Source organism: Schistocerca americana, chromosome X (genome assembly GCF_021461395.2).
Source record: "Schistocerca americana isolate TAMUIC-IGC-003095 chromosome X, iqSchAmer2.1, whole genome shotgun sequence".
Taxonomy (NCBI): domain Eukaryota; kingdom Metazoa; phylum Arthropoda; class Insecta; order Orthoptera; family Acrididae; genus Schistocerca; species Schistocerca americana.
In genome coordinates, this window is record NC_060130.1 from 486827986 (window position 1) to 486849956 (window position 21971).

Consider the following 21971-nt stretch of genomic DNA (forward strand, 5'->3'; position numbering starts at 1 on the left):
CTCCTTGGTGATAAATAAATTTGTGCTGTATCATTGTGAGAGCTGCCGGCCGGCGTGGCCGTGCGGTTCTAGGCGCGTGTGTCTGGAACCGCGTGACCGCTACGGTCGCAGGTTCGAATCCTGCTTCGGGCATGGATGTGTGTGATGTCCTTAGGTTAGTTAGGTTTAAGTAGTTCTAAGTTCTAGGAGGACTGACGACCACAGATATTAAGTCTCATAGTGCTCAGAGCCATTGTGAGAGATACAGAGGCGAGCGAGTGTGCCGGGACTTTCCCCAGTTCACTACTACTAGCGCCATGTCATCATAAAGCAGTCGTGCTTAGTATCCAAAGGATTGCAGCATACTCAAAGACTGAAATTAAAAACTAAAATAACTTTTCCAAAATTAGTCAGTGTACGCTTCAGTATATTAATGTTAACAATGTGAAGTGTCAGAGTGATCAAATGAATATGTTTCGCCAAATACCTTATTTTAAGAAAAAAATAAGTAGCGCTAAATAATGAAACTAGAAAGCAAAAAACTGTTCGGAATGTGCAAATGTATGTCACAACTGAAAGTTACAATTCTCAATTCGATCAGTGCAATTTTTTGGTCAAAATCCGCGTTCTTACAAAAAATTGAAGGCGCGAAATATTAGACACAGAAAGATGAAAATTCGTATGTAGCCTCATTTTGATCCAAAAACCTTACAGCTGTGACACAAATAAGCTACCTCTTTTATTTTTCAAGTTATTTACTAAAAACCAAATTCGGAACGAAAATGTCCTTATTCATAACAGATTATGTATCATTTGTATTTGTAATAGAAAGTTCTAATTACAGCACTTGATTACATTTATTAAATAGTACAGCTGTACTAAGTTTCAAGGAATCTTAAAGAGGCAGTTCGCAGGTCATGTTCTACTGTAGGTTCCATTCTAAAAATTCTAATTGGCGAATTTTAAATGCAGTCGAGCTAAAACTTTTTTTAGTAACTACAGCAAACTTCACTCTATTTACATAAAAACTAAGAACACTCTAAATTATTAAAAGCCAGAGATATTAATTAATACATTTACAAAAAAGAGGACCGAGAAAGGTGGCGCTGTGGTTGGCACACAGGACTCGCAGTCGGGAGGACGACGGTTCAAACCTGCGTCCGGCCATCCTGATTTAGGTTTTCCGTGATTTTTCTAAATCGCTTTAGGCAAATGCAGGGATGGTTCCTTTGACAGGGCATGGCTGACTTCCTACTTCATCCTTCCCTAACCCGCTGGGACCGATGTCCTTGCTGTTTCGTCCCTTCTCCCAAATCAACCAATCAATCAATCCAAGAAAGGGGCCATTTAGATGATGCTACTGTGCGTAGGGCGGTTGATAGCAGATGTTCCGTTTGGCGGTCCGCTGCGCCCAAACATAAATACGGCCAAAGAGGTAGTGGAAAGTGACATTGCGCACCGTGATACCAATCTATCCAAGCTAATCAAACGCTTGCATGCGCTGTGTGTCGGCTGATGTCAGAGCCAGGCAGCTGCCAAAAGCGTTTTCGGTGAAAGTAGGAAGTGAAATCGTGAGGACTGTACGCCGTCCTGGATCGCTTAGATTTCACTGAATTAACTATTTGTGTGCCGCCCGTAATGTTGACAAAACCGCGTGGCAAGTGGCGAGATTATTTCCACTTTTAAGGTGAGCAATTAACTTTTGTTGATTAGAAGTCAGGGTGATAGACCATTTACCTGGAACTTTCCGTAGAGGCCGCCTCTGAACTGTTAATAGCGCAAATTTGAAATTGAAATTTGTGGTAAATTTTATGAGACCAAACTGCTGAGGTCATCGGTCCCTAGCCTTACACACTACTTAATCTAACTACCTTACGGTAAGGACAACACACACACCCATGCCCGAGGGAGGACTCGAACCTCCGAAGGGGGTTTTGCGGTGAATGTGTGTGCAATTTAGACTTTTTCGTACGAAAATCATGTAGTGTCGTCCAGAGATTGCAGTGCCGCACCGAAGTCGCTAACTCGAATCGATATCACAGACATTAGCTACAGCTCGCTGTAATCCGCAATGACAAATCAGAGGCGTTCCTTAAGTCGACGCCTCCCTATCAACATAGCAGCACCCTCGTGCTGAGCTCAATATTGTGTCGAGCATGCAAAAGGTCTGCCCCAGCTCGAGACCTCAGCTACAGTAGTCAACGTCATCGTGTAGGAGTGACATTTAAAATTTTTGGTGAAATGTAATGTCTTCAGTGCTGCATATTACACTGCAAGAGAACAGTTTGTTAATGAATGCAGCAAATGATGCTTTGCTAGTAAATGGCAGTTGTACATTATACAACAATCCTGTGGCAAAGAGGCCAGAGTGGCAGAGCGGTTCTAGGCGCTACAGTCTGGAGCCGCGCGACCGCTACGGTCGCAGGTTCGAATCCTGCCTCGGGCGTGGATGTGTGTGATGTCCTTAGGTTAGTTAGGTTTAGGTAGTTCTAAGTTGTAGGGGACTGATGACCTCAGAAGTTGAGTCCCATAGTGCTCAGAGCCATTTGAACCAACCATTTGTGGCAAAGAACGGTGACAAAGGCAAGTAAATCTTTTATTCATTAACATAATAAAACGACCTAATATTTCATTTGTTGTAATTAAAAATGTACCATCTTCTCGAAAACTGAAAGAATACACAGTTGTGGCCAAACGTTTGCAGTTTCGTCACAACAAGTCATATTGTCCTGCGTACATCAAGTTCGGAGTACGTTTATAGTTATTGTTCTACTTCACTCCCATACTGTGATGTACTTATTATCTGGGCCGCAGCAGAACCGTGGCTGCATGAAATCTAAAACCTGTACTCGTGTTCTTTTTTGAAATCCCATCGAGCATAGACTGCCAATTTTTAGTTCGTCATCCATAATGGATGTAGTGAAGAAAGCATCATTCGGTTTCTGTACGAGATCTGCGTATATTAATCAGAGGCAGGGCTGGGCAGAGGCAGAGAAGATAACGGGAGGGATTTGTTTGCGTGGCTGCAGCTGCGGCCGGAGCGGAGACGGGCAGCGCTGATGAGCGGTGGCGGTGGCGATGGCGGTGGCGGCGGCGGCGGCGGCTCAGCCGGTCGGGATATGCGCACGCGCAAGGCGCTGTTTAGGAAACAAAGGCCAGGGCGTGCGTGCGCTAAATGAAGCCAATAGCGGCAGTCACCTTGCCACCCGTAGCGGTAGCCGTAGCGCTAGCCGTTGCGGTAGCGGCCGGGCGGCGCTCATTTCCATATGGCCCGAGCCGCAGAGCTACCTGCCCTTCCCACAGTCAGCCATCTCCATCTACATTCCCTAAATTTATCACTATCTGCATTTATAAGAGGCGATCAAAAAGTTTCCATTTTAGGGCTCGCTGCAGCGTATATACAACGTAGCGGGACTCCGATGCGGGTATACAGGTTCATTTTTTTCACCGTGTACAAACCCTAGTGATTGATCGATGAGAGGATACGGAACAAAAAACGTCTAACTTGTCCTCGGAAATGCATGTTTTCCAGGCTAGAGACCATTTATTCAATCATAGTTTGTTACAGAGACTGCTGTCTGTTACGCGCTGTACCACGCAGCCACAGTTATAGTGTGGATGGTTTCCCCGTAGAGGGTGGCACTGTTCCTCATACTTCATGCTCTGGCGCCCTCTCCTGCCATAGCCATTGGTATTGTTGTGTCCGATTCACCTCTCTTGCCGACTCACTTTGTAGTGGAAGTGATACAGCACTGTACGCAATGGTTCCGTATTCGAATCGAGAGCTTGCCGACATACTGTTTACTTACGGAAAGGCAAACAGCAACGGCCAGTGGGCAGCAACGTTGTATCAGGAGACCTATCCCCACCGACAACAACCACAACATTCAATGTTTGCAACAGTGTTTCGCCCTTTATCTGAGACAGGGTCGTTTCAGGAAGCAGGAAATCATTAAGGACGTAACCGAAATGTTCGGACACCAGACTTGGAGGAAAATGTGATTAACACTGTGGAAGGCGACCGCCGCGTCAGTACCAAGCAGTTGACCCGCCAGCACTGGGTAAGCCAGACGACCGTGTGGAACATTCTTCATGACAATTTTTACTGCCTCTATCACTTACAGCATGTGCAGGTCTTGCTAGCGACGGACTTTCTACATGGGAAGCAGTTTAGTCACTAGTTTCTTCACCAGGCAACAACAATTCCGGGATTTGTGTAACCCACCCTATCCACTCATGAGGCCACCTTTACGCGGAGTAGTATCTTCAACTTTCATAACAGTCATCTTTGGGATAGTATGCAGAACCCCCATGGTATGGTGACAGCGAATCATCAGCATCGGTACAGCCGGAAAGCGTGGGCCGGGATAATTGGAGACCATATTTTGAGACCAGTCTTCCTTCCACGTCGCCGGCCGCTATGGTTCAATTCTTTTATCTTGGCGGCTCGCGCATGCCCGTCCAGACGCGGGAGATTGCTGCGTTGCCAGTTGCACACGACGCACGCGCCAATAGAAGCAGCGCCATAGTATAGCATAGTTTGCAAGCTTACGTTTAGGGGGGAGCGCGCAGTTCATGAAGTAAAGCGACCACGGCCGCATTAAACCTTTCGCTGCTACAAAGACGTGCTCCCTGCATTCCGTGCTGTGCGCGATTTTGTCACTGCACTGCTCGCCTGTGCAGACACATCGTGTTCCGACTGCTTTGACACTCTTATCAATCGATTCCACAAAAACAATTGGCCCAAAAATTAGATTTTTACACATCTTCTTGACTGATACCTTCCCCCCATAAATGACGCAATTTTGTTTCGATGTTCAACGCTGTTATTATGCGGCATTAAATATAGTAAACCATTGCACGAAATTTTGAAGAGTTTGCAGAGGTAAAAGTCCATAGAGTACACAGTAAATTTTATATGAAATTTAGGTATCTTGTCCACATTTCATTCTCAACATTGTGGCAACTAAAATCGACCATACGGAAAGTATACGCTATGGACTTCTACCTCTGCAAACTCTTCAAAATTTCGTGCAATGGTTTACTATATTTAATGCTGCATAATAACTGCGTTGAACATCGAAACAAAATTAAGTCATTTATGGGGGGAAGGTATCAGTCAAGAAGACGTGTAAAAATCAAAGTTTTGGGGCCAAATAGTTTTTGTGAAATCGAATGATAAGTGCGTCAAAGCAGTGGGAACACCATGTGTCTGCACAGGCGAGCAGTGCAGTGATGACAAAATCGCGCACAGCGCGGAATGCGGCGAGCACGTGTCTGCAGCAGCGAAAGGGTTAATAAAGAGACAAAGCACTAGAAATTTCAAAAAATTGCATTCAAACGAATATAATTCGTGAAGTAAGGCACTTCGATATTGTTTTTAAATAATGAAAATATTAAGCACCGTACAAGGATTTTTTCTTTTTTTTCTGCACTACTTAAAATAACAAAATGCGTACGTAACACAAATGGGCATTTTTTTAATAGCCAGCTATCCTAGCCACTTTTTTTAACAAAAATGAAAAAAAGGAAAAAGGATTTTGGAAGGTTTGTTTTTCTGCTTTTTTTATTTTTATTTTATTTTATTTTTATACAAATGGATAAAAGGAAGGCCGTTCCTCTTCGGCTACATAAACAGAATAATAGGAAGGCGTCCCGTTACGACAAAGGATGCTCCATACTATAGCCCGCTGCGAATTTTTCGATGACTGTCTTCTCGTTGCTGTGTTGTTTCCGTTGTTTGTTCAATCTCATAAAAAAAGGAACTGGGAAGAGGTGCTATGGTTATCTTCTCATGTCATCGATAATCCATCTGCGAGGCGGATTATGGAATGCGCTCCAAAGAAAATTAGAAAAATATTGCCTATATTTAGGGTTCTTGACGATCGCACAATGTCGTTCGTTGAGGTAATACCAAAAATCGGGTATCGTCTTTTCGCCATTACCGAAGAGGTAGTGAACAGCGTGGCCGCTGATCCACGTCACAGAGTTCGTTTTTGTTCTTGGGAAATAAATCTGATCGGGGAAAATAAGTGATCGGGTAGTTATCCTGTCGGGAGTCGTGCGTGTGAGAAAAGCCAATATCTGACGCACCAAATACCAAACGTCCTTTGCCGACCCGCATTCGAAACGATGTTCATCCGTGCCAATCACTTGGCATGTGGCACACAAGGGTGAATCAGCGAGGTGGATGTGATGTAGGCGGGACTGGCACAACTGTGTCCCATTAACAGTTACGTACCATGCAGATTGCACGTTAGTATCAAGGGTGGTGGCATTCACTGCCTGCCACACAGCGCGCCAGTTTGTAGTGGGGTGTTTGCTTTCAATCACATTCGGCGTCCTGTTCATTTGCATGGCTGCATATATCGCCCTCGTCATCATCAAGCGTGTGGGTAGTAGTGCGGTGCGGATGTAGCTTAATTCAAGGAAGAATTGGCTAATGTAGAAGAAAGGTGCTGGGATGTCCGATATCATCACAGGGGGTGCGAGTGAGATTGGTCGTAAGGCTTCCAGTAAGAGACTTGTGAGGCACGTCGGCGTCGCCACAGTTGCAGGTGACAGCTGACGAACAGGGCCTTCACTCTGTTCTGAACATGACAAAGGCCTAAACCCCCTCTGCTCTTCGGGAGGGTTAGGGTCTCGTAATGAATCTTAAATAACATGCCCGTATTAACAAAGGATCCCAAAACCGCCAACATGCGGTGAGCCAAGGTAGGTGGTATGGGGAGTATCTGTGCAAAATAGGTGATACGTGACGCCAAATAGATGTTAGCATATCGTGTCCGTTGCAGGAGGTCTAGATGTCTCAGACGGTGGTCACTTATTCCTGCTCTCATCTGATTCAATAAACGCCTGTAGTTAAGGGCTGTTGAACGCTTCATGTCAGATGTGAAATCAATGCCAAGACAGCGGATTGTGTCACTGATTCGTAGCGGTGCGACGCTCTCGTCGGGTAGGCCTCTGCCTATTGATAGGGCGTGTGATTTGTGGAGATTGAGATGGGTCCCCGATGCCGCGCCGTAGGTCGCCACCCACGCCAGTGCTGCACGAACATCGTCATTGTTGCGAAGAAGGAGTACCAGATCATCCGCATAGGCAGTGCAGCAAAAAGTGTGTCCACCAAGGGACATCCCAGTCAGGCGTTGTCGGAGGCCGCAGAGGAGTGGTTCCAAGACGAGGGCGTACAATATCGCCGAAAGAGGGCAGCCTTGTCGCACCGATCGCTAGATCTGTATCGGTGGCGTAAGACGGCCATTATATAACACCTTGGACGTCGCGCCGCGTAGGAGACGCATCAGTACATTAACTATGACGTCCGGATACCCCGTGTGTCGCAGTACCTCCATCAAAAACGTGTGGTCGACTCTGTCAAAGGCCTGGCTAAAGTCGAGTGAGACCAAAACTCCTGGCAACTGGCGAGCTTTGGCTAGCGCGATCATATCTATATATCGGCACAATGCAGTGCGAATATTATGGTCACCACCTAACGATGCCTGGTCCTGCGACACAACACATCGTACTGATCGCTTTAGGCGTGCCGCCAGAAGCCGGGTGAAAATTTTCAAGTCACTGTTGAGTAAGGTCAAGGGCCGATAGTCACTGATCCTGGATCCGCCTCGTGGTTTGTGTATGGGCACAATCAGTCCTTCTAGGAAGGCCCCAGGTATCTGTGTCGTGAGAGACGTAAGATCGCGGCAAATATCAGTCCATGCTGGTGCCAGCAATTGTTGATACGTCCGATAAAATTCCAGACGAAGGCCATCAGGTCCCGGGGACTTATGAGCAGCCCCAGCCTGTATTGCTTCAATGATTTCCTCTTCCGCTACATCTGCAGTCAAATCCGCCGCCGCTGTCGGAGAGATCGAGCCATAAGTGAGTTGAGAGACTTCGGTGATCACCTCTGGGGGATGTCGATGTTCCGAGTACAGCCTAGTGTAGTGAGTATGAAGGGCGTTTCCTATGTCGCGCTGGGTATCAAGGCGTCGTCCGTCTTCCGTCGTGATAGCTTGGATCAGTGTCCTGAGTCGGCGCCGTCGTTCTGCAATGACGTGGTACATAGACGGTTCCTCCTGGGCCACTCTGGATTGAGTGCGCGCTCTGACGATCGCACCCTCAAGGTGCCAACGTGTTAATCTGATGATCTGTGCCTTGGCACGGTTCACCGTCACCTGCCGTGCAGGTGAGTACGGCAGTGCTGTACATTCCCTTAAGATGCTGTAGTAAAAGTCCATGGTATGTCTCTTCCATGCTGCAACATCTCGGCCGTAGTCTATCAAGGCCTTCTGGAGGGCTGGTTTGGCGCAGAGTAACCACCACGACAGTGTAGACCGGTAGGTGCCACGCCGGCGGCTACAAGAGTCCCACGTGTTCTCTATAAGGCGGCGGCATTCCTGAGAAGGGAGGTGGGCGACGTTCAACTTCCAACGACCACGGCTGTGCCATACCTTCTGGCGGCCGTGGGTAATAGCGCAGATGTAGGCCTCGTGGTCAGAAAAAGCTGTGGGCCAAACTTCGGCAGCTCTTGTCCCCACAGCTATGGAGCGCGAGATGTAAATCTGGTCGATGCGGCTGGATGAATGGGTGGTGTAGTGAGTAAATCGCCACAAACATGTTCCCACGAGTCCACCTATTGAAGATTATTTATAATTGTCGTAAGTTCTGCTCAGGGAGAATGATGTGGTAACTGATCCTTAGGTGCTTGGCTACAGTTGAAGTCCCCTCCCATTATCAAGGCGTCCTGACGGCCCATAAAGAGGGGCGTGATTGTATGAGCGAAAAAGGTGGATCGTTCGCGACGCCGAACAGATCCTGACGGTGCATAGATGTTAATAAGTTTGACTCCTTGGTTAGTAAGAGCCATGCCTCTGGCGTCAGGGAGATACTCGACGTCTTCTGCGGATATACCTTGGCGGAGGAGGATCGCCACACCACTGCCATTGGCAGACGCATGTGAGACCCAAGTCTTGTAGCCATAGGGTCCCTTGAAGTCTGCGACATACACCTCTTGAAGGAGCGCAATGTCGATGTCTGCTGCGTTGAGTAGATCCTGTAGCATCGCTAGTTTATGTCGGGCACGTATGTTGTTGATGTTAATCGTCGCTAGACGGTATGTTTGGTCAGCCAGGTCGGTAACTGGGTTGTGTAGGAGGCCAGGTGTGGGCGGCAGGGGCGGCCCCACAGAGGCTGACGATACAGCCGTAGTCACTGTTGGTTGGTGCTGGGTACAGCCGAGGGAGCATCTCTGCCTTCAGCATCCTCCTGATGCTGTGGCTCATCCTCGACATCATCCGCCCAAGAATCAGATGCAGCAATTGGTAACTGTTGACTAGTTCTGTCAGTAGAGCGCTTGCGCGCATATTCAGTAGCAGAAGTGATGTTGTCAGACTGAGGCTCAGAAATTGTATCCGCCGTAGCATCGTGATGGGAAGGGTGAGTTGTGGTGGTAGAGTCCTGAGTGTCGTCCGACGCCGGATGTTCGTCCGGGTCACACATCCGAAGCAGGCAATCATCGGATGGCGTATGGCGCCGTTTCTTGCGTTTTCGAGGGGACCATTGTTTCCGGACATGTTGTTCTGTGTCAGAGTGCGGTCGACAATCATCTGATGCGATCTCCATTGGTAGGAAGGCAGAGGTCAGGACAATTTCATTTTCTACTTCCATCTTCTCTTTAGGCTCGTCTTGGTGGCACAATTGATCACCGTCTTGAGGCAAGTCTGCCGATGACGTCGTAGAGGGGGATATGCTGTCCTCAACACTGTCATCGACCACTGACTGCAATATGGTGTTACGATCCTGGGGAGGAACAGCTGTTGCGGTTGCAGCCGCTGCATACGTGATGGGGAATAAAGTAGGCGTCGCCGGGGATGGAACTTCACCAACCGGTGTCTGAGTCAGTCGGCGTTGAATGCAGGCCGATCGGACATGGCCTTCCTGGCCACAGCCGGCGCAAGTACGCGGTTGTCCGTCGTACATGACAATGGCTCTGCAGCCGCCAATTACTAAATAGGATGGGACATGCTTTGTCAGTTCAATCTTAATTTGTTGCACTCCGTTTAAGACGGGGTACGTCTCAAACGTTTGCCATTTTTCAGCCAAGTGGCTTAGCACGTTGCCTTACGGTCTGAAAGCTGTCATCACAACATCTGGCGGGACTTCGAATGGCAGCTCGAAGACCCTCAGAGTGCGAAGGCCTAATCCAGCGTGGTCGATCGTGACAGTTCCTATGTGACCATCAGAATGCTTGAATTTAAGTCCATGAGCGTGTCGGCACACAACATCAGTGCACGCCTTTTCATTGATCATTTTTATGTAGACGACACTTTGTGTTATAGAAAAGTGGATCCCAATGATGTCTTGAGATGCAATATCAAGTTTTTCCCGGATGAAACGTTCAATGTCAAGTGCTCGAGGTCGTGCATAGTCCGCTTGAAATGTGATCTTAATTGTGGACTTGCGATACGAGTGCGCCATGGCCCTACCGAGACACGGACGCGTAACACTCGCCGCAGTGGAAGGTAAACAGTAAACACTCGCGCGCGCGGTGCGCTAACAGGGGGACATAGGCACGACGACCTTGCCCCACCGCTGCTAACAGCGGACTGACCTAAACTCGGCCGCCAACATAAATGACGCGCACTTTAGTGGCCGAGCGGTTGTAGGCGCTTCAGTCTGGAACCGCGCGACCGCTACAGTCGCAGGTTCGAATCCTGCCCTGGGCGTGGATGTGTGTGGTGTCCTTAGGTTAGTTAGGTTTCAGTAGTTCTAAGTTCTAGGGGACTGGTGACCACAGATGTTAAGTCCCATAGTGCTCAGAGCCATTTGAGCCATTTTTTTGAGATGCCCACACGACTGCAGTGGCAGACGCTACAGGAAAGGCGTCGTGCATCACGGTTTGGTTGACTGTCAAAATTTCGAGGGGACGCACTGTCAGATGAGTCAATTACTTAAATTACCGCTGTCGTCTAATGTGAGTTGTTTCATGAGGACTTAGACTTGATCACAAGTGTTGGTTATGAAAATTCCGTCTCTCCCAAATGATGCCACATCTCCCAGTACGAGTGGACAACGATCTGCAGTTTTTACATCAAATCATCGTTAAAAGTGGTACCTTGTTCAGTGGTCTAGAGGCAAAAGATAATACGGATACATGAGTGCGCCACGAAGAGTAATCCAGGAAGCGCTCTGAGATGTGTCACATGCTACGGCGACGGCGACGGCGACGTGTCGTGTTCTGATATCTGGATTTTGTTTCACAGTTTGCAGAATACATTCTTCCTTGACAGGTGTACGAGTGGATATTGGTATATCCCAATTCGCTGTCTCTGTTGTTAAGGATTCTGTCCCACTAATGGGACGACTAATAGCAGACTCACCCATCTTCTGTCTGCGTTTTCATTCAGACATGCAGCCTAACGTTCGTTGCCATTCGCGTGGCCGTAAATAAGAACCATATCGGTCTGCTCGAGAGATAAATATCTTGCCATTGTTGAAAGGGACACGTACCAGGTAGTTAGCGACTACGACACACATGAAATGTGCTGGACGGACAGAACTCAAGTGTTCATAAACGGCGAATGTAAACATGTCTCCACAACAACTTCTAACTATCGCGGATACAGTGAATTGAACAGCATGCTGATTGTCAGTAATAGAATTGGAATCGCGTTGAATGTCCTTTAATTGTTCAAATAGAAAGGATTTTCGAAATATGGACTTTTCTTCTTGGTTTGGTGTGTAGAATCTCCCTCAGATTTTGTAAGAGCATATATGATACACCCTGCACTACCGTAGATATACGCACAGTCAGTTAAAAAGTAACAAATCGACACTGAGGAAGAAGACAGACCAGGAAAATCATATTGGAAGCCACAGTGAAAAGGTGGTGAGAAACGTGCTTCCCCTGCTGGTGACATCAAGGATGAAACAGAGATTCCCTATGAGTCAGCCAACGATGATAACCAAGAGACTCGCACGTGACATGTTCGCGTTCTCGCAAACCATTATCTCAGTTCCGTACTTGGAGTCGCGAAATGTACACTCATTCATCAACAAGAAAGAAAATCATCTGGTGGGACAGAGAGAGAGAGAGAGAGAGAGAGAGAGAGAGAGAGAGAGAGAGAGAGAGAGAGAGAGAGAGAGTGGCTGGAGGGAGATGGTGGATGGCAGAGTTCAGACAATTCCTAAAAGATTAGAATATTGGAAAACCGGTATCAGGACGACCGAACGAAGATATGAATACTCCTCTCCATTTGCGTGAGTTTAGTATTCTAACTACAAGGCCTCCTGGCTCGGTGGAAAAAATTCAAGTCTCTTGTAGAAGCAAATACCACTTTACATTATTAAATGGGCCAAAGTCTTTAAAACTGTTTACAACACAATCTACGAATGCCACATGTTTTCAGATACTGTTTAAAACTTAAATTTGTCAGGACTGCGGTGATCACTCTAACAGGCTAGTGACGAATTTCACTAGTACGGTGGTTCTCATTCTTGATTCAACAGTAAGCTAAAAAAGTCTCTACTGATAAACGAAGGGCTGTGTTTGAGAAAAACAACTCGCTTCTGTGACAAGCAATCACCCGTAACCAGTCCATTTCGAAGAAAGAGAACCTGCGATAAGAAGAGACCGCAGAGAACTTTGCCTAAGAAAACCTCGAGCCTGTGACAAAGGAAGTGGCGTAAAATACTCACCCGTCCCATTAATTCACATGGCAACCCAAATAATACTGTGCCCTGAAATAAACCAATTTTATAGGCAGTTCCTTCTGAGAGGGCTACCACTCCAGATTTTTGGTCACTCACATGTGAAGAACAGAATTTTGTGTATAACAAACAACATAAACGCTTGCATCATACCTTAAGGATTAAATTCCTAACTAAAGCGTGGACCAGTACTACATACTTCCTTCAGCACGGCAATGCACTACCTGTAGCCCGCGAACTGTATCAAAATATTTTGAGGAACACTGCATGGACATGAGGGTGCTGTGTTCGTTTGCTACTCCCGCCCACCCCCCTTCCCCCAACCCGTCCCCGAAGTTCAACCGAACACAGTCCCTACTGGAACTATCAGAGTTACCATGGATCGAAATGAGTGCATCTTAGAAACAGCGACGTATGGATTACATCTGTGATTGTTGCCCAGTGTTTGAGGAGATGATGCCACGACACGTCACCACTATCATCAAGGCGAAAAGGGACTACGCTTTACTGTAATTTAATTGTTCGTGAGTGTACAGTCTTAAAGAGAATTCGTCAGTAATAAGTACACCAACAGGATATTTCGACAGCATCGTCCTACCGAATCCCCTTAGTTCCATTGCTTTTCGTTGGAATTACTTCAGAATACAACGAAATTACTTGAGCGAGCGAAGTAATGCCCTGAGGTTATAAATACTTCCTTAGTTGCTTTACGAAATCAAACAAGCTCTAAACGCAGCTAGCAAAGCCCTCGTAGTCTCTAAGGATACCACCAGCTTTAGGGGACTTAACGTTACGCATAGAACCGTGCCTTAAACCATGGACTGATACCCAAACAACCAAAATCACCAAGAATTTAAATGCCCCTGGAAGTCTACAATGTATGGGTGACTAGACTGGGAAATAAATCTCCTTCTGCCCCAGACAGGAATGAACTAATAGGCACCCTACTTATTGTTTTCAAATTGCTCTCACTGGTCTCGCATTCGGGAGGACGACGGTTCAATCCCGTGTCCGGCCATCCTGATTTAGGTTTTCCGTGATTTCCCTAAATCGCTTCAGGCAAATGCCAGGATGGTTTCTTCGAAAGAACACGGCCGACTCCCTTCCCTAATCCGATGAGACCGATGACCTCGCAGTTTCGTCTCTTCTCCCAAATAACTCAGCCCCCCCCCCCCCCCCCCCCCAAATTGCTCTCAAGGAAAATTTAGCTCATTAACGATTATGAAGACGTGATGCAAAGCAAGAAACTTCTGAGAAGGAACTACATGCACCTAGATGACAAACAGACAAGATGGTAACAAATGTAGATGTTAAAAGCGAAATGGCTAGTAGTGTCCATCATGAAATGAAATGTAGAAAATTTCATTGAATGTAGGCATGCTGAGTGCCAAATGCGGGGCGAGGCTTACCGTCGGGGAAGACGTGTCGCATTTTGAGGTAGCTGGTGGTGAGGCGGATGATGGAGGCCTTGTCGAGCTGCGAGGTGATGGCGGCGGGCAGCGGCAGCAGCTTGGCCAGCTCCAGGAACTCGGCGTTCTCCTTCTCGCGCCGGCTGCGGGCCGCGTTCTTGCTCTTCTCCTTCATCACGCTCCTGCAACACACACGCCACCGCCTCAGCATCCCTTTCCAGTCGGTGACAGCAGTTTATGGCAGCGATGCCCCTTGCAGCCTGGAGTTAGGAAGGTTTGTTCTCTTTTGGCACAATTTGTCATTGTCGGGGATGTCCTGCTTTTGGTTCATATTTCTTACCTTACTGTTTTACTAGTCTACTATTATTTCTTGCCAAGTGGAATTCCGTATTCCGGCATGTGCCTTGCAACTGAGGGAGATCATATGACTATACAGGGTGTAAACGGTATAATCTGCCAAAAGATACTGTTATTAGAAGTGTAGAAGTATGAAACCGGAATTTCCCTGTAGACGGTGCCCGTCTGCAGCGCCATCTGCTTCCTGTAACGGCTGACAACGAATGTCAACACGCAGTAACCCAAGTTCCATACATCGGCATCTGTTTCAAACCCGTAAACATGTCGAGTTTTGTGCCTACGAACAACGATTTGCGGATAGCATTGGTTTTATGTTATCATTTGAAGAAAACTGCTGCAGTATCACATCGAATGCTTGTCGAAGCTTTCGGCGAACATGCTCTTGGGAAAACACAGTGTTTCGAGTGGTTCAAAAAATTAAAAAATGGTGACTTGGCGTGAGAAACGACGAGCGCTAGAAACCACCGAAAAAGTTCCAAGACAACGAATTGCAGGCCTTATTGGGTGAAGATGATATTCAAACTCAGCAGGAACTCTCGAAACAGTTGAATGTGACGCAGAAAGCTGTTTCTCTTCTATTGAAAACTATAGGAAAGGTGAAGAAAATGGGAAAATGGGTTCCGCATGAAATGAATGAAACACAACATGCAAATCGAAAGACCATTTGTGAAATGCTGCTCGCCAGATACAAAGGAATGTCGTTTCTGCATTGAATAGTGACAGTTGATGAAAAATGGATATATTTTGCGAATCCTAAGCGTCGTAAATCATGGGCGAATCCAGGCAAACCATCGACATTCACTGCAAGACCAAATCGCTGTGGAAAGAAGACAATGCTCTGTGTTTGGTGGATCAGAAGGATGTCATCTATTATGAGCTGCTAAAAGATGGTAAAACCGTTAACACTGATCGCTACCAACAGCAGATGATCGGTTTAAATCGAACATTACGTGAAAAACGTCCGGAATATGGAAATATCCAACACAACGTCATATTGCTCCATGATAACGCCCCATCACACACAGCAAAACGGGCCAGGGAAACGATCGAGGCGTTCAGCTGGGAAATACTATGGCATGCGCCTTATTCTCTAGACCTGGCTCCGTCCGATTATTATCTATTTGCATCACTGGGACACGCTCTCGCTGAACAACGCTTCAATTCGTATGAAAATGTACAAACATGGTTCGCTGACTGGTTCGCTTCAAAAGAAGAACTGTTTTTTTGGTGTGGCATTCATAGCCTGCCGGAGAGGTGGGAGAAATGTATAAATAGCGATAGAGATTATTTTGAATAACATATTTTTATCGGTTTCAAACAACAGACGTGATATTACTTACTTTACTTGTGACGCAATACGGTAGGCTTCTGTTGCACTCTACTTCGCAATTAACCAGCAGAGATCGCGAGACCGGAAAGAATTGCTGGCCACTTCCCGCCAAGGCACTCACACATTAACAAATAACTTTAGTGGGATGTACATATAGTGATGAAATATTAACATCATTCTTAATCTACTTAATCATTCATTGCAAATAAAATATGGTCTAAACCTGAAAATTAGGCCACATATTTCGAACGAATAATTTTATTTCTGCAATGAGTAATCTTTGCAAAATAAGCATCGAAAGTGACATCAGGGTGGTAATCAGAATTGGGCTACATTTCGGCAATATTGAGCTTCAGAGGATTCGAATTTATCATGTACTATGTGAAAGAATGAAAAGAAATTTGAATATATCACATTTTCATTAGGAGTGCTACAAGTATGCTAGTAGATACAGCCTGCTACAGCTCAACGCGGAGATTTTCAATCTGAAGGTTGCACTTTCGAATCCTTGTGACGGATGAAGGGTCGGCCGGGGTGGCCGAGCGGTTCTAGGCGCTACAGTCTGGAACCGCGCGACCGCTACGGTCGCAGTTTCGAATCCTGCCTCGGGCATGGATGTGTGTGATGTCCTTAGGTTAGTTAGGTTTAAGTGGTTCTAAGTTCTAGAGACTGATGACCTCAGAAGTTAAGACCCATAATGCTCAGAGCCATTTTTGACGAATGAAGGCGACTGCGAGAAATGCGCAACTGATTATTTGTGTGCGCCATTCTGCAGGCAATTTTTATCTTCAGTAAAACACTGCATCACTCCATCGTTCCTGAGATGAGTCATAATGGTTTCAGGAACACTACACGACCACTACTATTTGTGTGCTCCCCCCTCCTCTCCACCTAAATACTTATGGCACCTCGGAAGCCATAGAGTGAGATGTATGCGTGACCAATCTCGTGAGTTGTGGTCGGTGGTTGAGTGATTATGGATCAAGACTCCAGCCCGCCGCCTTCGGTGTCGTTGTCTTGTGGAATAAACACTTCCATACATCTTCAGCGTTATCCGGGCGAAATGAGCTAATACAACGCTAATATGTACAGCAAAGCGAAGCTCTACCGTTCTGGCCTCAGACGGACCAATCAGGACCGACCGACAGCCATGTCATCCTCGTCCAGTTTCGTAATTTGTATGTGACAGTTAGGATCGCGGGGTCAGCACACCGCTCTTCCGGCCTTGAGCCGCTACTTCTCATTCAAGTAGCTCCACAGTTGACATCACGAGGCTGACTGAACCCCGTTTCAATCCTCCTACCAAGGAAAAATCTTTGACAGCACTGGGAATCGAACCCGTGTCCGTCGCATAACAACCAGATATACTGACCAGAGAGCAATGGAGGCTGATAATGCTAACGTGTAATTCAGTTGTTCATGAATGAGTAAAAGTGAAGTGAGCGGCAGCGTTGGTTCTTTTTTTTATGGTACGTAACTAAACAAACTCGCCAAATTCTATGATGCCAGTGTCCGGGTTCAAAGAGTTAGCTCTACTCGGGAGCGATCTGACGATCACGCAGATGACCATCAACCTTACCCGCGACAATCCCAACCACTCAATCTAAATTTTACCAATGAAATGTGCTCGCGCTGAGCTCAGAAAAGAGAGATGCTCCTGCAACACCGCACGCCGAACTGTTTAGTGCATTACTTGACGAGCCACACAGAACTCCTCTCGAAATAATTGGTTCAAATGGCTTTGAGCACTATGCGACTTAACTTCTGAGGTCATCAGTCGCCTAGAACTTAAAACTAATTAAACCTAACTAAACTAAGGACATCAAACACATCCATGCCCGAGGCACGATTCGAACCTGCGACCGTAGCGGTCGCTCGGTTCCAGACTGTAGCGCTGGAAATAATTATCGGGTTATCTTGCCGAATGACGTATATCAGTCGAAGTTCCTTACTCACGAAGTGAGCGTCGGAGACATTTTAGGAATGCCGAATTGGCGGCTGTGGACGAGTTTCAGATGGAGAAGGTTAGCTTTTGCCTTTCGGAGACTGGGGAATAACCCAGCATTTTCCTAAAAATCGTACTCAGTGTGGTCGATATACCAGACGAACACTCTTTTATCATCCGCCCGGAATCGTTTGGAGTCTGGCTTACCAGTCTTACAGGCCGGCGCGATGCGCGTTTAGCCATACGAGCAGACCTGAAGGGTCAGATGAAGTGCGTACTAACATGTTTCTATTTTCGCACAACAAGAGAGCGCGGAGCTGCACAGATTGTCTAAACTCTGCTACCCCAAACCTGTTCCTGTATGTTGAACGGAACCGGAGGCGAGTCTATACGCATCCTAGAGAGCGCGCAGATGCTACACCAATGTTACTCATAGGAGCTGAAGCGTTCACTCATACCTGTACCTTCAATCGGGTAAGACAATCAGCATCTGTGCATTTCACAGCTTCGACACTATACAGGTAAAATAACTTCGAAGGAAAAAGAAGGTGTAATATGGTAACTTGGCGCAAAAAACACTTGAGTGTTTTAATTAAACAATATGAAATGAACCCGCGTCTTTTTTATATCAGAAGTAAATGTTATCCCAACAGGAGCAAACATGATACAGCACTGCAGAAATATGCTTTGCGTTTAGAATTTAGGCTGCAGGGACCAGCGGAGGAAATTTATAAATAAAATAAAAACTCTATGTTTACAACATTGACGAGGAAGACATGCTGGCAGAGGCTGTTTACGTACGAAAATTAGAGTATTTGACATACAGTGAAGCCGCGCGGGATTAGCCGAGCGGTCTGGGGCGCTGCAGTCATGGACTGTGCGGCTGGTCCCGGCGGAGGTTCGAGTCCTCCCTCGGGCTTGGGTGTGTGTGTTTGTCCTTAGGATAATTTAGGTTAAGTAGTGTGTAAGCTTAGGGACTGATGACCTTAGCAGTTAAGTCCCATAAGATTTCACCCACACTTGAACATTTTGAACATACAGTGAATAACCTTAATATTCGGACACTAAGAGATTTTTACTTTGCTATATGATATCTGTATTCTAAATAAAAGAAAAACATAATATATCCACGTCTTACATGACAGTAGCTGTCTAGTAAATAATAATATGATCGATGTTTACACAACGTATACCACTTGTTAAACAAGACGATTGAAATACAGCACTCTTCGATGGTCACTTTACTTTAATATCCGGACAGACTTGTTTTCACCGTTCACGCCAGGGTAAATACTTCGAGTCAGAAGGCAAGTGTGTGTTTACAAGCGCGGTCGACTATCCGGACGGTACGATGCCACGATAAGCTAATACTAGTTTTGAGATACGACAGCTTGTGATTTTTCACAATGCGAAAGGTAAATCATAAAGACAAATTGCTGCCACGCTCAACATATTTAAGAGTACTGTGGTAGATATCGCCAGACGATTCAAAAATGAGGACCGTATCGACTCTATACCGCAAAAGGGCCAGCCACCGAAGCTGGAGGCACTTGGCAAGAGGCAGCTAATACGAAAAATAAAGAAGGATGCTACTCTCAGTGAACCCAGATTAGCACGTGACCTGCTAAACGAGACTGGCGAGAAGGCACATCCTCAAACGATTCGCAGAGCATTGAATGAAAGTGGCAACAATGGAAGAGTGACCAGGAAGAAACCGTATGTGAATGAACAGAATCGAAAGAAGAGATTGTACTTTGTCAGGGAGTTGATTACGAAGGATGAAATATGGTGGAACGACGTCATTTTTACCGAAGAAATTAAATTGAGCGTTTTTGGCTCGGATGGACGAAGCATGGTGTGGCGGATGAAGAACGAACAATTCACAGTCACAAATATTAAACCGACTGTAAAGCATGGAGGTTGCAGCGTTATTGTCTGGGGCTGTATATCGATATTTGGACCGTGCGAATTGGTGTTCGACAGTATTATGGACAAATATGTCTATTTGAACATATTAAATAACGATTTACGGAAAAGTTCTGAAATCAAGGGGATATCAAACACGTTCAAGTTTTACCAGGACAATGACCCGAAACATAGGGCTCGCATGGTGCTGGAATATTTGTTGTACAGTTGCCCCAAAGTCTTACAACCATCTCCTTAATCACCAGGTCTCAACCTCATTGAGACAGTGTGGGGAGAACTGGAGCGAAGAATTAGAAAAACACCAGTATCGTCCAAGGAAACTCCGAAGCGTTGATTAAAAGAAGAATGGGACAGTCTACATGCGGAGTATTTAAATAAGATCATTTGCAGTATGCCGCAGCGTTTGAAAGAAGTGATAAAACAGAATGGCTATCCGACAAGATATTGAAACATTTAATGTTCCACAAAATCTTGTCTTGAAATGATTAGTTCTACAAAGTGTCCGAATACTAAAGTAACGTGAATATAGGACCGAGTTGTTTTTAAATAGTATTATAAAAAAAGGTTCAAATGGCTCTGAGCACTATGCGACTTAACTTCTGAGGTCATCAGTCGCCCAGAACTTAGAACTAATTAAACCTAACTAACCTAAGGACATCACACACATCCATGCCCGAGGCAGTATTCGAACCTGCGACCGTAGCGGTCACGCGGTTCCAGACTGAAGCGCCTTGAACCGCACGGCCACACCAGCCGGCAATAGTATTAAAAAAGAACTTATGTACGTTATCTTAATAAAGTTTATACTATCGTTTACAAGACACATCACGGAATATAATACTTAGTTATATGTTTTAGTACGAATAAAGTTATGATGCTACAACGTTAACATATGATAGTGTCCGAATATTAAAGTGATTCACTGTACTTCGTTTACTGAACGCGTGCTTGGCGGATAGGCGCAGCTGTTTAATACACAAGTATTGCCTGTCAAATCAAACTATTAACCTGACCACGGTGGAAGCACCGTTATGTTTACGCTCGAGAAGCAGGGAGGGGAGACAGCAGTAGCTTACACTCCAGTACTAGTATGAGGGAACCGCTGTCACACGCTATACGTCTTTAAGCGCTAGTGAATGAAGTGCCCATTTAAAACAAGAACAGAAACACAACGTACAGTATTTCTCATAGTGATTGCTCACGACGCCTCGCTGGCAGCATCCGTAAAACTACCTCCCCGATGATGTGGCTTTTTTACACAACAGTGATTGTTGGTCCGTCAATCGCTGTTTCACTCGAGGACGATAATTCTGACTCTTTGTTCGAATATTTTATTGAATTTACTAGTACGACAGAATTGTGGCAGAAACGTAAGGAGAAGCTGTTTACAGGGTGCTGTCGGGTGAGGTGAGTCAAATTGCAATTTCTTATGCTGATCTGGGCTTACGGTCTGTGAAAGTGCACAATTTGGCTTTTGAGGTTGATAGTACATGTGTTAAACAGGCACTTTCGAAGTTTGGAACAGTGTGTACGATAACTACAGATCAATGCTCAAATAATCGATACTTTAATGTAGACAATGGTATCAGGATTGCGAGCGTTGACTTAAATGTCACATTCCGTCCTACGTCAACATAACGGGCTTTAAAGCCCTTGTTATGTAGGAGGGCCAGCCCCGAACCTGCTGACGTTGTAATGCCACGGATCATCTCCGATGGGAGTGCAAGTGTGTGCCACCGACGCAGGCGCAGCTAGCATGACCCCAAGTTGTTGTCAGGGTCACGCGCCTGCCTTCCTATGCGGACGTGACCGGCAATCTGTCAGTGCGAGAACAGGACGCGGCTGCAGTTAACCGAAAGCCACGCCACCATGGAAACGTAAGTTGTGACTTACCTGTCGTTGACGCTAGCGACGCCGGACGTAGAGATGCGTGAGAATCCTGGTACTGACGAGGCTGAGATCCCGTCCCTTGCCCCTGTTCTGACGGCCTACCCACCCTGCCCGGCCGAAAAATGTTTAAAGAACAGGCACTGGAAAAAGGTCATCCCAGTGTCCCACAGGCCGTAGAATACAAGTCAGAACGGGCACCAGCGGCTGATGTTATACACGCCGCAATCTTCCCAGAGGACGCTGGTATGGCCTTACATAGTGTGAACAACAACTTGGAGCCTCCACGGAAAAAAAAAAAATATTACAATTGCGTATGAAGCAGTCTCGGCCGTCGCAGAAAACTTCAAGCCTAGAAATAGAAAGATAGCAACTAAATTAAGGGAAGCAGGTTATGCTGCATCCCAAGCAGTCACCGACAGTCAGCAGGAAA

The 21971-nt window shown here is 46.2% G+C and overlaps 1 protein-coding gene across 1 annotated transcript in view; it reads right to left on the bottom strand.

The window, feature by feature from the left end:
• The window catches only part of LOC124556089 (single-minded homolog 1-like), a 137760-nt gene extending 123492 nt beyond the window's left edge, over positions 1-14268 (bottom strand). Inside the window, exon 1 of the mRNA XM_047130115.1 lies at positions 14094-14268. Coding sequence (XP_046986071.1) covers positions 14094-14268 — 175 coding nt within the window. The remainder of the gene's footprint in view (positions 1-14093) is intronic.
• Between the last annotated feature and the right edge of the window lie 7703 nt (positions 14269-21971).